Source organism: Odontomachus brunneus, unplaced genomic scaffold, assembly GCF_010583005.1.
Source record: "Odontomachus brunneus isolate Ranch 3 - 2012 unplaced genomic scaffold, Obru_v1 Obru_scaffold_098, whole genome shotgun sequence".
In the NCBI taxonomy this organism is placed as follows: Eukaryota; Metazoa; Arthropoda; class Insecta; order Hymenoptera; family Formicidae; genus Odontomachus; species Odontomachus brunneus.
This window is the reverse complement of record NW_022639548.1, coordinates 29,052-43,465: the sequence shown is the minus strand read 5'-3', so window position 1 is coordinate 43,465 and position 14,414 is coordinate 29,052. Positions and strand designations below refer to the sequence as shown.

Genomic DNA, 14,414 nt, shown 5'->3' with positions numbered 1-14,414 from the left:
TCTCTCTCTCTCTCTCTCTCTCTCTCTCTCTCTCTCTCTCTCTCTCTCTCTCTCTCTCCCCCTCCCTCTCCCTCTCCCTCTCCCTCTCTCTCTCTATTTTATTTTTTATCCGCGTATCTTTCGACTATGTAGACGCGAATCAAGCGAGTGTCTCGTCCGATCGGGCATCCGCGATGCCCCGCGCCAATACTTCCCCGACTAGTTTTGCGTGGCTATTATAGCCGCACGATTGGCTCCCCGTTACTTCCCATTCGTCTGTCCCCGGCATCCGCAACTTCTCGACGATCTCGAGTCTTTTCGCTGAGAGTCAGCAGGACGGCGGGCCACCAGCCGGATACCGAAGCTTGAGATATCGTCGCCATCACTCATTCCGGAACGTCAGTTCTTCCGGCAAACAAAGACTTTAATGACCCAGAATTTCCACTTTGGCATTTTTGCCAAAATTCGCCGCGAACGAAGACGCGTCGCGTGATTAACGGGCGCGCGTGGACGCGCATTCCCCCGCGAAAATAGAGCGATCCGTCGCTGGAAGAAAATAGAGAAACTGTCCGCGGGACGCGCGGATAAGTATGACAGATTCATGCACCCTGTCCGCAACGGCGAAGTGTACCGCATGGGAGATTGGTGAAGTTCCAGAACTTCTGAACGACATTCATCGGATACAGAAGGTAAGGTTAGCGGGAAAGAAATGGCAACCGTAAAAGCGGGACCGTCGGTTGACTGAGCTCATAAAGAAACGTGTCGATTCAACGACGTGATTCCAACTTTCGTCACCGAGTATCTGTCGTCATCCCTGCGACTCCTTTGCAAACGTATTCGCGACGTAAGATTTCGGCTGAATTATGAAGATCAAGCTCATTCTCCGTAAAAAAAAAACTTCGACACCGCTCTGTCTAGCTCCCGAGTCGATTTTATCGCCCAAATTTATCCACTGTATTGGATTACAGAATTGTTCGAAAGCGTATCACACGTCATTGCCAATAATTGCGGCGTAATCGCCGTTTGGACATTTATGAATTCGGATCTCAAAAAAGCAGCTACGAAGTAAGAATACGACATATAGATTTAAATTCTATTCTTGTCTCATCAAGTTTGCACTTCTCTTATCGTCTCCCATTAGAGCGCATTATTATATATTGAATCAAAATGGAGTAAAAAGAGAAATGTGACTTGTACCTAGAATAACTCTCACGGTAATAAAATGTTACTTGTTGGTTCAATCGTCGTTGCTGCTTTTAATAGACCAAAATTTACATCGTAATAAAGTAAAAAGTCGGTTTCTCGCCGCAAAATACTGACTCCTGTCACTCGTGTATTATACGTATCTTTCCAAATAAAACAGGAATAAGGTCATTAAGAGCCGATGCTGGATGTTTTGTGCAAGTGTCTATGATGGGGAGGATAATAATATTTGTGATATCAAACGCACGCGCCAAAATGATTTTTTAGTCTTTACAACGTACGCGATGAATCAATCTTCCACTTACAAACCGACCCTAAATTCCCTAATATTTTTCTATAATTATTATAATTATTAAAAACTCTAATTTTAATAATTATAGAAAAATATTAGAGGATTTAGGGTCGGTCTGTAAGTAAAAGATTGATTCATCGCGTATATTGTAAAGACCGAAAAATCATTGCAACACATGCGTTTGACACTACAAACATTATTCCCCATCATAGACATTTGCACAAAACATCCAGCATCAGCTCTTAATGGCTTTATTCCTGTAAAAATTTAGGTGTTACCTATAGAGAGCCTTAATAATATTTATTTTGTTTCCAAATAAAATGCTACCACATTTAAATATTAATGGATATCTGAATTTCAAAAAAAGAAGGCTTTACTGACATTCTATTCCTGCACTACTAGAAACGTAATAAAATTGAAGAAAATTTATACGAAAATAGACTACAATATTTTCTCGGAGTATAGAAAGAAAGCTAGAGAGACAAACGTTCGAGAGGCAATTATCTGAATTTCAATTATATTAAAAAGGAAATATACACGAATAAAATTGTATAATAAAAATAAAATACTGTATAAAATAAAATACTGTATAAAAATAAAATACTGTATAAATTTGCAACCGAGGAACAGATCGACATTCCACAGCAATTAACTATCATTTCATATGTATCATTTATATTTTGGAATTGAAATGTGCTATTGAAAAATTTACTATGTTTCGAGCAAAATTTAATACGTTCCTTAAGAAGATAGATCTTACTGTCTATTTTCCTGCATTACATAGCAAAATTGGAAAGAATTTATATGAAAAAAAACTATATAATATTCTCTCTGTGTATAGAGTATAGGAAGAAAGCTAGAAGCAAGCGTTCGAGAGGCAATTACTCAAATTGCAATTAAATCAAAAGGAAAGCTTAGAGGCAACAACACCAACGGACACAAAGATCTCGTCTCGTGTACTGAACGGTTTTGCACGATATATACACAGACAAAGACGATGTCCGAGTCGATAAATACACGCGCGAATTGGAGCTATTTACTCGCTGATAAACAAACTCCCTTTACGGGGCGTCAATATACGACAGAGAGACAGCTTCTTTTCACATTTGCGTCTTCAACGAGCCACCGCTGACATTTGCATTGCCGCGGTAAGAAGCTACGTGCGCCAGTTATTTCTCAAGCTTTCAACGAAAATAGAAAATACTACGGTTTTACATGCAATTAACGAGTTTCCTTTCCGCGGCGCACTATTGTACGTCTTATAATGGATGTACACTTACATCATACGGAGAGGGCGAAGGGATCGCAACGGAATGTACAAAGCCCGGAGGCCGAGACAATACGCCGGTGCGCGTAAAAAGGCGCGAAACGGCACGAAATTAACTTGCGACTTGTGCTCTCCTGAGACCCGGCGAGCTGGGATAACAGGAAACTGCCAGGATTACGGTGGTGCCGACGCGAACGTTAACAACGACGTCGACGACGACGTCACCGACGACGATGACGACGACGAGACGCACGCGCGTGGAATCGGGGTTGAAAGGCCTCGGACCACGCTCCGAGGGACTCCAAAAGCGCCCGGCCAACAGCCACTTGGCGGAATTCGTAGCACAATGCCAACAACGCGGAATTACACCGCACGGAAGCCGGAACGATAGCGGCTTAATTAGTACCTCTCCTGTTTCGCCGTGCGTCGGGCCGCGTCACGTGTGTGCTGCTAAACGCGACCGGGATTATTGTTTATGACGCACGTCTCTCGTATGTGCACGCACAGGGCAAAGAGCGCGGTCCCCTCTCGTCCCGCGGGAATGAAATAGACGTCCCGAGCACGAGCGCGACGTGTCAACCGGACCGAGCAGGTGAAATAGAATAGATAGGATCGTCGCGCGTGTTATACAGCGGCCGAGCCGGGCCGGAAGAATAACTTTCAAGCCCTTCGAGTTTACATGACGTTACGTCGCATGCTTCTGCTATCTTTGCTACGGCAGTTACAGCTACATGCTAACCGACATTTGCTCTTGGTAATTATTTGCAAGTGCAGATTGGAAAAGAGAAAGAAATAGAAACATTGGAGAGACAGCTTCTTGACTAAACTAGCATTGAACTAGTGCAAGGCCAATAATAATATAAAAACTATGCTGCAAATTCATTCAAAACAAAAAAATCGCGATTCTGTATTATTAAAATTTGAATGATATGGATCTTTTAAATACTTATACGAATTGATAGTCGATTCCACGCGATTCGCGAGCATTTCTAATTTTGCTTTTCTTCATCAAATCTGCAATTGCCCGTGCGGTGTGGATTAGAGTTCTTCCAGCTTCCGATAGAACTCGCCCGGCCAGCGGAGAGGCGCAAAAGTTTTCGACGCGAGCGAAACTTTCGAACGTGCGACGGGTTAGTATTGGTAAGTTCGTAGTGAAAGGGGTTCCCTCGCAGAGGATTAATGTCGCATTGAGTCTGCGCGCACGGAATCCCGATAATCAAAAGCGTTGATACTCTCACAACAAGCAACGTTATATAGTCGGTCGAGCCAGCGAGCGATCAGCTGACCTGGCTTGCGCCGGCATAAATCCAGTACTTGCTCGACTTCCATCGAGCGTTCGAGTAGCCTTTTAGTTAATCAATCGTGCATTTCAACATGATAAAAACGGAGAATTCTCGTGGGAACCGGAGGTGGAAAAACGACAGAGGCAAAGTTTCCTCGACTTTGGCGGTGATAAGAAGAGAAAAAAGGAACGTTCTAACAAAAAGCGTGCGTATCGAACTAATGAAGAATCTATGTAGTACGTCGGGAGATGACAGTCACAATCTGAACATGCAAGATACCTTTCAACTCTCGCATTACCTCGGGCAATTGTTGACAGGAAGATACACGTGACACGAGAAGACAACCATCAACTTGAGCAGCGAACTACACAACGTTCAATATGTATACATATATATATGTGTACATATGTGCTGTGCACACATGTAGGTCCGCTAGACCTATCCGCGTCGCCCAGTAATTTAAGCGTCGCTTCTAACTGAAACGAATAATTCATATCTCGAGCGTCTTGATTAAAGCTCGCGATGCACCGAACTACCCGCGCCACGATTTACACGTTATCACGTCCCGCACATCTTGGAACTTTGACGAGATTCGCGCGATTACAACAAGTCGTCTTCCCGACAACCGTATCTCGCGTCGCGCTCCACTTTACTCATCCCTTCTGTCAGCGCAGCACGCGACACGTTTATCGCTGGCACGCGTCCTGGCGTTACCGACAGAGCAAACTCGTTACTAGGTTAGAATCCGCTGAAAAGGGGATGCCCGAGCAAGAACGCACGGGGGTGGCGAGCAATCGTCGCTTCTCCCCTCCGACAGGCGCGCGAGACCCCTCTTCACCCTCATCGTTTCTCGCAGTTTCCAGGATCTCCGGAAAACTTTGCTGGAAAGCGGCAGGCGGCGGAGGAAGGGTGGGAGTTGGCGAATACATACGGGGTAGGTAGACTTCGCGAGTAGGGGAAACGGTTTCCCTCTGCACCGCCAAGCCACCCTCTCAACCCACCCTTTGTCTGTCTTTGTGTGTAAGTACGAGCGTGGTAAATAAAAAAGTTTCATGTCACTCGCGAATTCGTCGGCGTCGGCAATGCGCAGGCACCAACATGGCCGCGTACTTCGCGAAACTTTGTCGAAACACCTACAGATTATCAAACAACAGCTACGCGAGAGCGTTTACTCGCCAAGCGGCGGGGGTAGTTAGGGAGAAACTAATATTGTCGGGTGAGCAGCAGACTGAATATTAAACGCAGCCCTCTTGCTGATTGTGAAAGTGTTTGTGCCGAAACGACGTTTTTTTTTGAAAACAATCTTTCGGAAAGCGCGTCGAGGCGTACAACGACTGATAACAATTGTCCGACTCTAACGCCTGCTTCATATATCTGACACGTTTGTCGTGCATTTGATTGTCAATAAATTGAAGACCGTACTTGTCAAACTGCTAACGCCTAATCCATCCATTACGTAAGACGCATTCTAAGATAATTAAAAAACTTCAATTCTATCCGTGAGATTCACTCAAAGCGACAAGCGCTTTCAACTTATTTCCCTGCCATTAAGAATTCAAATGGGAATCTTGAGAGAGACGGTAGCGCGAGCGCACGAAGCACGTGGCGGATGTTTGGAAAAGTGCTCGCGAAGTGAATCGAGCGGAGCAAAGTCACGCGAGTTTCGTCACGCCGATGAAAACGAAGAAGGACGAAACGCTCCGTACACTCAACATAGACCAACTCGCTCTCGAGTGCATACGATGGTTTCTTTCTGGTCGTCGGAAGCTGTCTACTCGCGGCACGGTAGCCGTACCTGGTTGCCTGCCGCCTGCCCTCGTGGGAGTCAGCTAAGGGAAATCAATATCTCACTAGGGGTAGAGAACACGAGGAAGAGAGAGGCGAAGCAGCGAGAGTAGGAGCCGGAGAAGATGGAGAAGGAAGAAGAAGAGGAGGAGGAAGAGGAGGAGGACGCGCCAAAGAAGGAAGAGAGGAGACGCGGACGCGTCGGTGGAGGGTGGCCGCGCGCTCGTCGACCTCGCTCCGCTCGCTCGCTCGCAACCCTCCGCGGCCGTAGTGCCACGCGTGAACTCGACCGCCGCGGTAGCACGCGTGAACCCCGCGTTACTTCATCCCGCGCTATCAGAGAAGTCACCGCGCGAAGCACGGTAGCGCGTGCCCACGTGTGTTGTCGCCCTTTTAGCGCGACTATTGCCACTAACGCGCACGCTATGTACCCCTATGTATCTATATGAAAGACAGGCGACACGCTAAGCCCGCGTGTCCGCGAGCGTGCCGCCGCCGTAGCCACCCGCGCGCCCGTTCCAAACCTGTCGGCCGCTTAGCGGGAACTGGAGACGAAAACCTTGCCTCCGCACCGCGTTACCGTCCTCCGGACTCTCGCTCCAAACTCTATCCCGCTCCGCCACCTCCTCCTCACTACCGCCCTTCCTCCTTCCTTCCGCGCGACTCACCCCCAACTTTCTCCCTGGCCCTCTTTCTCGCTCGCCGCGCGGTCTCACACTCCGCACGCCGCGTTTCTCGACGAAACTTTCCCGGCGCGTCGAGACACACGCCGCTCTACCATTACCGCTCCAACACCGGCACCACTACTATCGCCGTCACCACCACCACCATCGTCAACTTCTTCCACCACCATCAACAGCAACACCAACACCGACATCGACAACGTCGTCGTCTACTACCACTATCAACCCCGCCGCGATCACCTTCGGCGCTTCCACGTTTACCAGTAGCAACCCCGACGATGTGTTGCCCACGGCGCGTCTCCGCCGAACCTCCCTCTTCTTTTCAGATCCCCTTTCCTCGTCCTTTCCCTCCTTTCATTCCGATTCTCCCCTTCACCCGCGCGGCATGCCACCCTATCCTTCGTACATATCCTGCGTGGTTCCTTCTCCGCTTCTCCTTCAAGTTTCACCCAACTTTTTCCACCCCAATCCCAACCCAATGCCGCTCCGAGCCACCCCGAGCCGTCGCCGCCGCCACCGACGACGACGACGACGACGACGACGACGACGCTACCGCGACATACGCTGTATATATCCCGCGCGCGCGGCTCCTTCCACCCTCTCGTCAGCCTCACTTCCTCCCTTTCTCACGCTCGCACCCTCACTCGCTCGTTCGCTTCTTACCCTGGGGATGCGCGCTACGTACTAAAGTGCGCGACTCGCGGCTCGCGAGTCGCGGGGCAAACTTCGAAGTAGCGCGACACGCTCGCGTCGCAGTCCGATAACTAACAAGTATACAACTCGGAGTTGGCACGCTCCGATTCTAATGGACTCCGGATACGTTGTAGATTTAACCTTAAAGCGCTCCGCGAAATACGTACGACAGATAATCGCCCGAAGTTTCAAATACTTTCCAAGATTACTCTGAGTTATTTCATGTGTTATCTAAATCTCGACTATATTCTACGAACGTTTCCGTATAAGCGAAACATTTTGCTCACGCTTTTATCTAACGTATCGTATTGTGGATTGAATTTTTTTATACATACGCGGAATATCTCTTGAATCTTTTATCTCAAAATCTCTATCTTTATCTTGCACATCTGATATACAAATCAAGAATTGATTTACGTTCTTATGTAACCACGTGACCATGTGCAATTTGCACGTAATCAAGTAACGTGTTCGCTTCTACTTACAACATCCGAACTCACTTATAGTTTAAACTTTAAGTTTGAACAGATCGACTTAAACAACGCGCAGATTCGCGATTTCAGATTTATGCAGCCGGGAATATTGGAATCAACTTCGATTTCGCGCAGTTCTTAAGCGCCGGCTTCTAAGTATCGACTTTCGAGACTTTCCAACATCCGATTAGACTTTATAAGCGTTATGTAACTTGGGAACTTTCGCCAAATAAATTAATCCAAACTGATATCGACCGCGATAGTTACGTGAAAACTTTATACGCCGGAGTAACATTCCGAAGTAGCCTGCAGCCGCGTGTAACATTCAGAACCGTCTGGCCAATCGATTTCGCATCTCCGACGATGGAGCCCGCTTTTCGTTTGTAAAGTTAGCAGATAAAGCACGAGCTGCGTCAAAGGAGAGTGGATAAAGTTACCGCTAATTAGAAACGGACGCGACTTCGCGATGAGACGCGACACCATTGTCAAGCATTCGCACTGATCTCTCGGGCGTTACTCGGGAAATATCTCGGATTACGCGAGGCCGGCTTCATACATATTCATCGGTGACGAAATCAAAACACGAGATGTAATTGGATAGCAATTCTAAAATCAATTGAAAGGGCTGTCGAGCCCGCAAAGTCGACACCTCCGACGGAATTTTCTCGTATAAATCATAATGCGGCAAACTTCGCGAGCTTAACCGCCCGTGTCGCGGAAAGGAGGGGGTGGATCGGGCGAGGTGCACGCTTTAAGCAGTGGCACGCTTCGCTAGGGAGGGTGGAAACGGGGGTAAGCAAGCGCGCGGCCGGACGTCGCGACGCCTGCGTCAATCTGCGATTCATTGCCCTGGCAACGGCCGACGCTTACCGTCGTTCCCCCTACACAGGGTGTCCGGGACCTAACGCGGAACTATTTAAACAATAGACTCGAATTAAGAAGAATGGCAGTGGCTTCAAAATCCACCAGCTCCGGAGTTGTAAAAGATCGATGTTACACAGATCTTTGTTACGTCAAAGTGCAAATAAATGCAACAAAGCGTGTAAATAATAACATTTCATTCGATCTAAGATTGTGAGAAATCTTCTTTAAATGAAAAACTCGACAATAAGAGTTGCCACGATATTTAATGTTGAAAATTTAGCAATTACAAAGAAGAGCAGTGTTCAATCTTGATGGGGAAAAGACGAGGAGAATTCACTCAGGAAAACACAATTTTACAAAGCACACGTGGGCAATGTAAGTCTACACTCGATCGATATAAGTATACACTCTGCACATTTTTGCTCTCGCCCACTCGCTCTTTCTCAATCACTGTTTTACTTATTCCTTTCGCCACTCGGAAATCTCTCATTCTCCTTCTCATATCTATTTTCCCCTTCACCTCCTTCCTCCCTTCCTTCCTGCTTACCCACCTGTCAGCCTGCTCTTTTCCCCCCTGATACAGTTACATCGCAGAAATGGTCGCGGGCTCCAAGCGAGACGACAACGTAACAAGTGGATTTTGTCATTTCCCCTATCACACCGCAATCCTCCCGATTCACGCGCTTGTCTTAGTCATCGACGATAACGATCCTTTGTCTGAGTTATTGCGCGAGAAATGAAAACGATCATTCAAATTACGGCGAAGGACCGCTCTGTACCAGCGTAATTTTGAATTGTAAACGACTATTGTTTGCACAGCATTAACAACCGAAATTCTTATTACTGTTGTAGTAAAGTTTTGTGTTGTCTATTCGTGCTAATGTATACGCGAATTGCACTCCACTTATCCGATTACCAACCAAGCTTGGCAGTCTGTCCCGACCTGTCCCAACGTCATGCTATCGCCTAATCGAATCACTAAGTTGATAGATCAGCTCTAACTTCTAAAAGCATTGACCTATTGCCCCATTCTACTGGAAACTCTATGTGAATAGTGACAACACGCCAGAATTGGTTTTGTAAACAATGAGAGGAAAACTTTCCTACAAAGACCGAGTGAGATTTAAAAAATATACGGTAAAATCAAAGGTACTTTCCTAATTATAATTGCTGTAATTAATCTTTTCCTTTTGCTACTATTTTGATTTCGAAATCTATTGATTTGGCCAGAGTATTTTTTAAATGAATAGTAATAAAAAATTTTATCTTTAATCTTTTTTATATCGATCAATAAATATCAATAAATATCAATTGTATGTAAAAAAAGGATATTAATTTTCGTCGTAAAATACAGACAGTTCATTAAAACTACCAATTAATTATTGAAAAAAAATATACTGTCTCGTTTACCTATTGGGAAAAAATAAGCTCTCGGATTTTTATTTTACAATTTAGCTTCACCCGTATTTTTGCGTTTTACCGAGTATGTTTCGTCAAATGAAAATTTGCGACGCGACGCGTAGACCTTTGTCATATTATTTGCGGAATCTATTAAGAGAGCTTCCGTTTCGATTTCCTCCGGGCTACATCCGGTCTAACCGCCGCAATCCGCTATCATCGACGAGGAAAGGCGAGCCGGTTCTCCCCGGTCGTAGATAAAGTTCTCGGTGTCATAATAAAGTTCTGACTCTCCAAATGGCACGTATATCCGTAATAAATTGTTCTCGCAAAGTTTCTGGAAGGCGAGCTACATAAATAGTCGCGCGGACGCGTTTCCACCCCGCGAGCGCACCCCTCCACCCCCTCCCACAGTTCTTGCGTCGTCTCTCGCCGACGTCCACATCCACCCCGTTCCCCCATTATAGACCCCGCTATACTGCTCTTAAAGATGCCTTTCATTGCATCCCCGCACGTCGTGCAGAATCCGATCGATGCAACTGTCTCGCTCGCGCCACCGCTCGAAAAGTCACCCTCTTTTCGCGTCCTTCTTCACAAACGGGACCTTCCGGCGTGCTATAGTCGTCCTCGCTACCTCGCGTCCTCCACAACTTCACCCTCTCCGCTACCTCGCGTCCTCCACAACTTCACCCTCCCCGCTACGAAAATCTTTTTATCCCGCTCCCTCTTAGCTTCTTATTTTCGTTCTGCGATAACGCCAGCACCTTCGGATTCTACACGAGCGACGTCGTTTCGAACTTTGTCTCACTTTCTTTCCGCCGCGAAGAAACTCACGAAACTGTAACCCTCCCTTCACGAAAACTCGTCGTACCGTTCGCCTCCCTTCTGTCGCCCCCGTGTAGCCGAGTCTCTTTTGACAATTCTCATTTCTCATCACTTTCGTTCCGCCTCGTTCAGCCGGATCTCTTTTGAACAACTTTAGTTACTCGTCGCTGTTAGCCCGCGTCGAATTAATTGACACTCTGATCTGCCCGAATTCGAAACGATTCGTTCGCATCGGCATCAATGTATTCGCTGTCAATAAAATTTAAATCAACACAAAACTCGAATTTTAAGAACATTTCAATATAAAGAAATTGTTAGAGAACACGTTGTATTTACCATCCATGAAACCGTAGATAAAGTACGTAATAATCCCATCAATCGCCTTTAGAATCGTCAAAGATTTTGCCATTAATGGGATAAAAAATAGATTATATATTCTTTCAAAGCGGATCAGTAAAAATGTTTCTAATTAAAGTAGTAAAAGAATCATCTTTAACGATAATCAATGAATATTTACTGATTTTCAATAGAAACACTCCGACTTTACTGCTCATCTCATATTATCTTAATGTTGATCAGTACAAATAAAATTTCAATCTGTAAAATGTGTGCACACTACAAATTCGTTACACGCTGTGCCAAATCTAACTTTTTGCGTTTATGACGATGGAATTACCGACTTCCATGCGATTTTCGTGCAATAACATTATCTATGTTTGCAAACTGTATCGATAATAGAAACAATCGTTACAATCAACTAATCCTTTCAGCGAGATTTTACTGATTGCAGTGCTATACTTATGACTGAACTACTAATAGCATTTTAGTGAAAAATACATTGATTGTACTTTAGAGAGTGTTAGTTCAATGTATTGATTGTACTTTAGAGAGTGTTATTGTCTAATGTGTATGTGTGTGTGCGTATGTCCAGAAATGACTACATCTATTTAAGTGAGAAAACATCACGTATTCTAAATTGCAAGATGATTAAAAAACGCGATTGATGCTAATAAATCTGACGAAACACCTGGTACGCGAGAAGACAGATACACTTTCGTGCGCTAAGTTCATGGGAGCTGCTTATTCATTTCCGGCTCGAGAGCTTTGTGCACCTCCTTCGGTTTACCGAGAAAAGTTTCGCATGCGAGCTAAACTTTGGGCCGACAATTACTCGAGCATCTGAACCGGACGGATAGTTATAACGCTTCTACCTGCTACCCCCCTCCCCTTGTGCCTTTTTCACGTTCCGTACCACTCGTGCGAATTTACAAAAAGAAAATAGCGATCGTGCTACGAGCTCAACGCAAAATTACATCAATGTTCGTGCTAAAAATTACCCGCGATATTGCGCAATTAAATTCAATTAAATTTTTCTATACGACGTACTGTAAAACTTTTCGTTATAATTTTATCTCTCGATTGTATCAGCTATAACACAGCTATAAAACATATATATATATATATATATATATATATATATATATATATATATATATGCAGGGTGGGCCATTTTAATTTATCCAGCCGAATATTTTGAAAACTAAAACTGGCAGACAAAAATGTTTCAGACAAAAGTTATATGGATCTATGGAAGACATAAGAAGGTACCATTGGTTTGATCTTGTGTGGCCCCGCCAAGGTCAGGTCGAGATCAACTTTGCTTTTTTAAATAGAAACATACATTATTTATCATGGAATTTTATTTTACGTAAAGAAGTAAATAACTTGTGTTTGAAAACATTTTTTATCCAACCTTTATTTTCTAAGATATTTACGCAAATATCTATAAAATTATTGGTTCCAATAATTTTTTTACTCGAACTCTATTAACTTTACCGAAAAATAGCAAGAGATAAAAATTGTCTATTTTCTTCTCATAGAGCTCTGAGATTTTTTTCAGAATTTTTGATTAACTTTTTAGTACTGCATTTCCTTGCATTTTCTTGAAGTACTAATAAATTAAAAATTAAAAATTAAAAATTAAAAATTAAAAATTAAAAATTTTGTAAAAATTCTCAGAACTCTACAAAAAGAAAACAAACAATTCTTATCTCTCGCTTTTTTTCGATAAAGTTAATAGAATTCAAGTAAAAAATTATTGAAACCAATAATTTTGTAGAAATTCCCGTAAATATTTTAGAAAATAAAAGTCGGATAAAAAATGTTTTCAAACAAAAGTTGTTTGTTTCTTTACGTGGAATAAAATTCCGTAATAAAAAAATGTATGTTTCTATTTAAAAAAGCAAAATTAACCTCGACCTGACCTTAGCGGGGCCACGCAAAGTCAAACTAATGATACCTTTTTATGTCCCCCATCGATCCATATAACTTTTGTCTGAAACATTTTTGTCTGCCGGTATGTTTAGTGGTATGGATGGTGTTTTATACTAGGAAATGTATCTATTATTTTTTTGTGGTGTATATAATATTTGTGATAAAATAATACATCATTTAGCATACTATGATAAATTGTTATTAAATTTGCTGGAATATTTAATAACCTAAATGATATTAAAAACTGTACATAACTTGTATTATTAAAAAGAAAAGAATATGCAGGGTGAGTCACCTAACATTAGATTATAAAATATCTCTATTGCTTTTTATATTAAAGGAAAATATATAAGGAATAAATTGTGCGGTTGGATTAAAAGGAGTAAATATCGTGGTTAACACACAAAATTCCAACCACACAATTTATTCCTTACACATTTTTCTCTAAAATAAAAAACAACACAGAAGCATTTTAGAATCAAATATTATATGACTCACTCTGTATATAACGATGGATATTCAATTTTGATATACAAAAGTGTAAAATTATCGAAGATGACACATGCGATAAAATAAATCATTGTTAGAGAAACGAGTCGTTTTAATCAATATAAAATGAAATTGTTCCCAGAAAATATCGAATTTTACATGGTTTCTGTGCAGCATATACATTATTCAACGTGAATAATAAAATGCTCTCAGAACCACTTTATACACATGTAAAAAAAGGATTAGCCGTAGTAGCTAAAATATAGCTGTGGCAACTAAGATGCATCATTGAAATAAAGACAGTTATCATTGTTGCCGTAACTAGATTTATTAATTTTGGCACTACACTAAAAAATCAAAACTAGCTAAACTAAAAGTTCCCATTACTATCATCTTGCTTTTCTCTTAAAATGTTTTTTATATCCGTCAAAATCATGAAAGTGACGCTTCAGATTATAGAAATCTAAACCGATTTTTCATTAGCTTTTAACCTGGATTAATGCGAAATTTTCCATTAGCTTTTAACCTGGATTAACGCAAGCACAAAAACCGATAATATTTTGCACTTACATGGTTACGCTGCTTGATCCTTATTTTACAGGACGATTTCACGTTCATTGGAATCACGGCAATTTTCCCTTTCCAATGGTTCTTGTTTCAAGTCGCTACGACGTCTACAAGTGGAGTTATTGACGATTGTATCGATCCGCGATTTAGATCGGTCAGCGTAATCACTGCAAATATGCGCGACGCGACACGTGAATGGAATGCGGCGTACGACTAATGGTAAGTCACCTCGTGCTGTAAGTGAAAGCGGCCCGGTCTTCGTCACATCCCCCTCCTCCCGGCTTAGATAAGCGTAGTCGTCCCGCCCACTTTCTCGTGGTCGTTCACCTTACTTGGGTC

General features: G+C 43.2%; 1 protein-coding gene across 10 annotated transcripts in view; it reads right to left on the bottom strand.

Annotated features, from left to right (window-relative positions):
- LOC116848712 overlaps positions 1 to 14,414 on the bottom strand; it is a 336,115-nt gene that overhangs the window by 319,267 nt on the left and 2,434 nt on the right. For 4 of the 10 annotated variants that reach the window (XM_032825074.1, XM_032825082.1, XM_032825084.1 and 1 more), the window contains exon 1: positions 4,323 to 4,911. The exons of 1 other annotated variant lie outside the window; for it this stretch is intronic. In XM_032825074.1, the coding sequence (XP_032680965.1) occupies positions 4,323 to 4,372 (50 nt within the window). In that variant the 5' untranslated portion in view covers positions 4,373 to 4,911. Of the gene's footprint in view, positions 1 to 4,322; positions 4,918 to 6,240; positions 6,326 to 14,414 lie in introns of those variants that run through there. 5 more of the 10 variants (XR_004379004.1, XM_032825090.1, XM_032825091.1 and 2 more) reach the window with 3 other exon arrangements.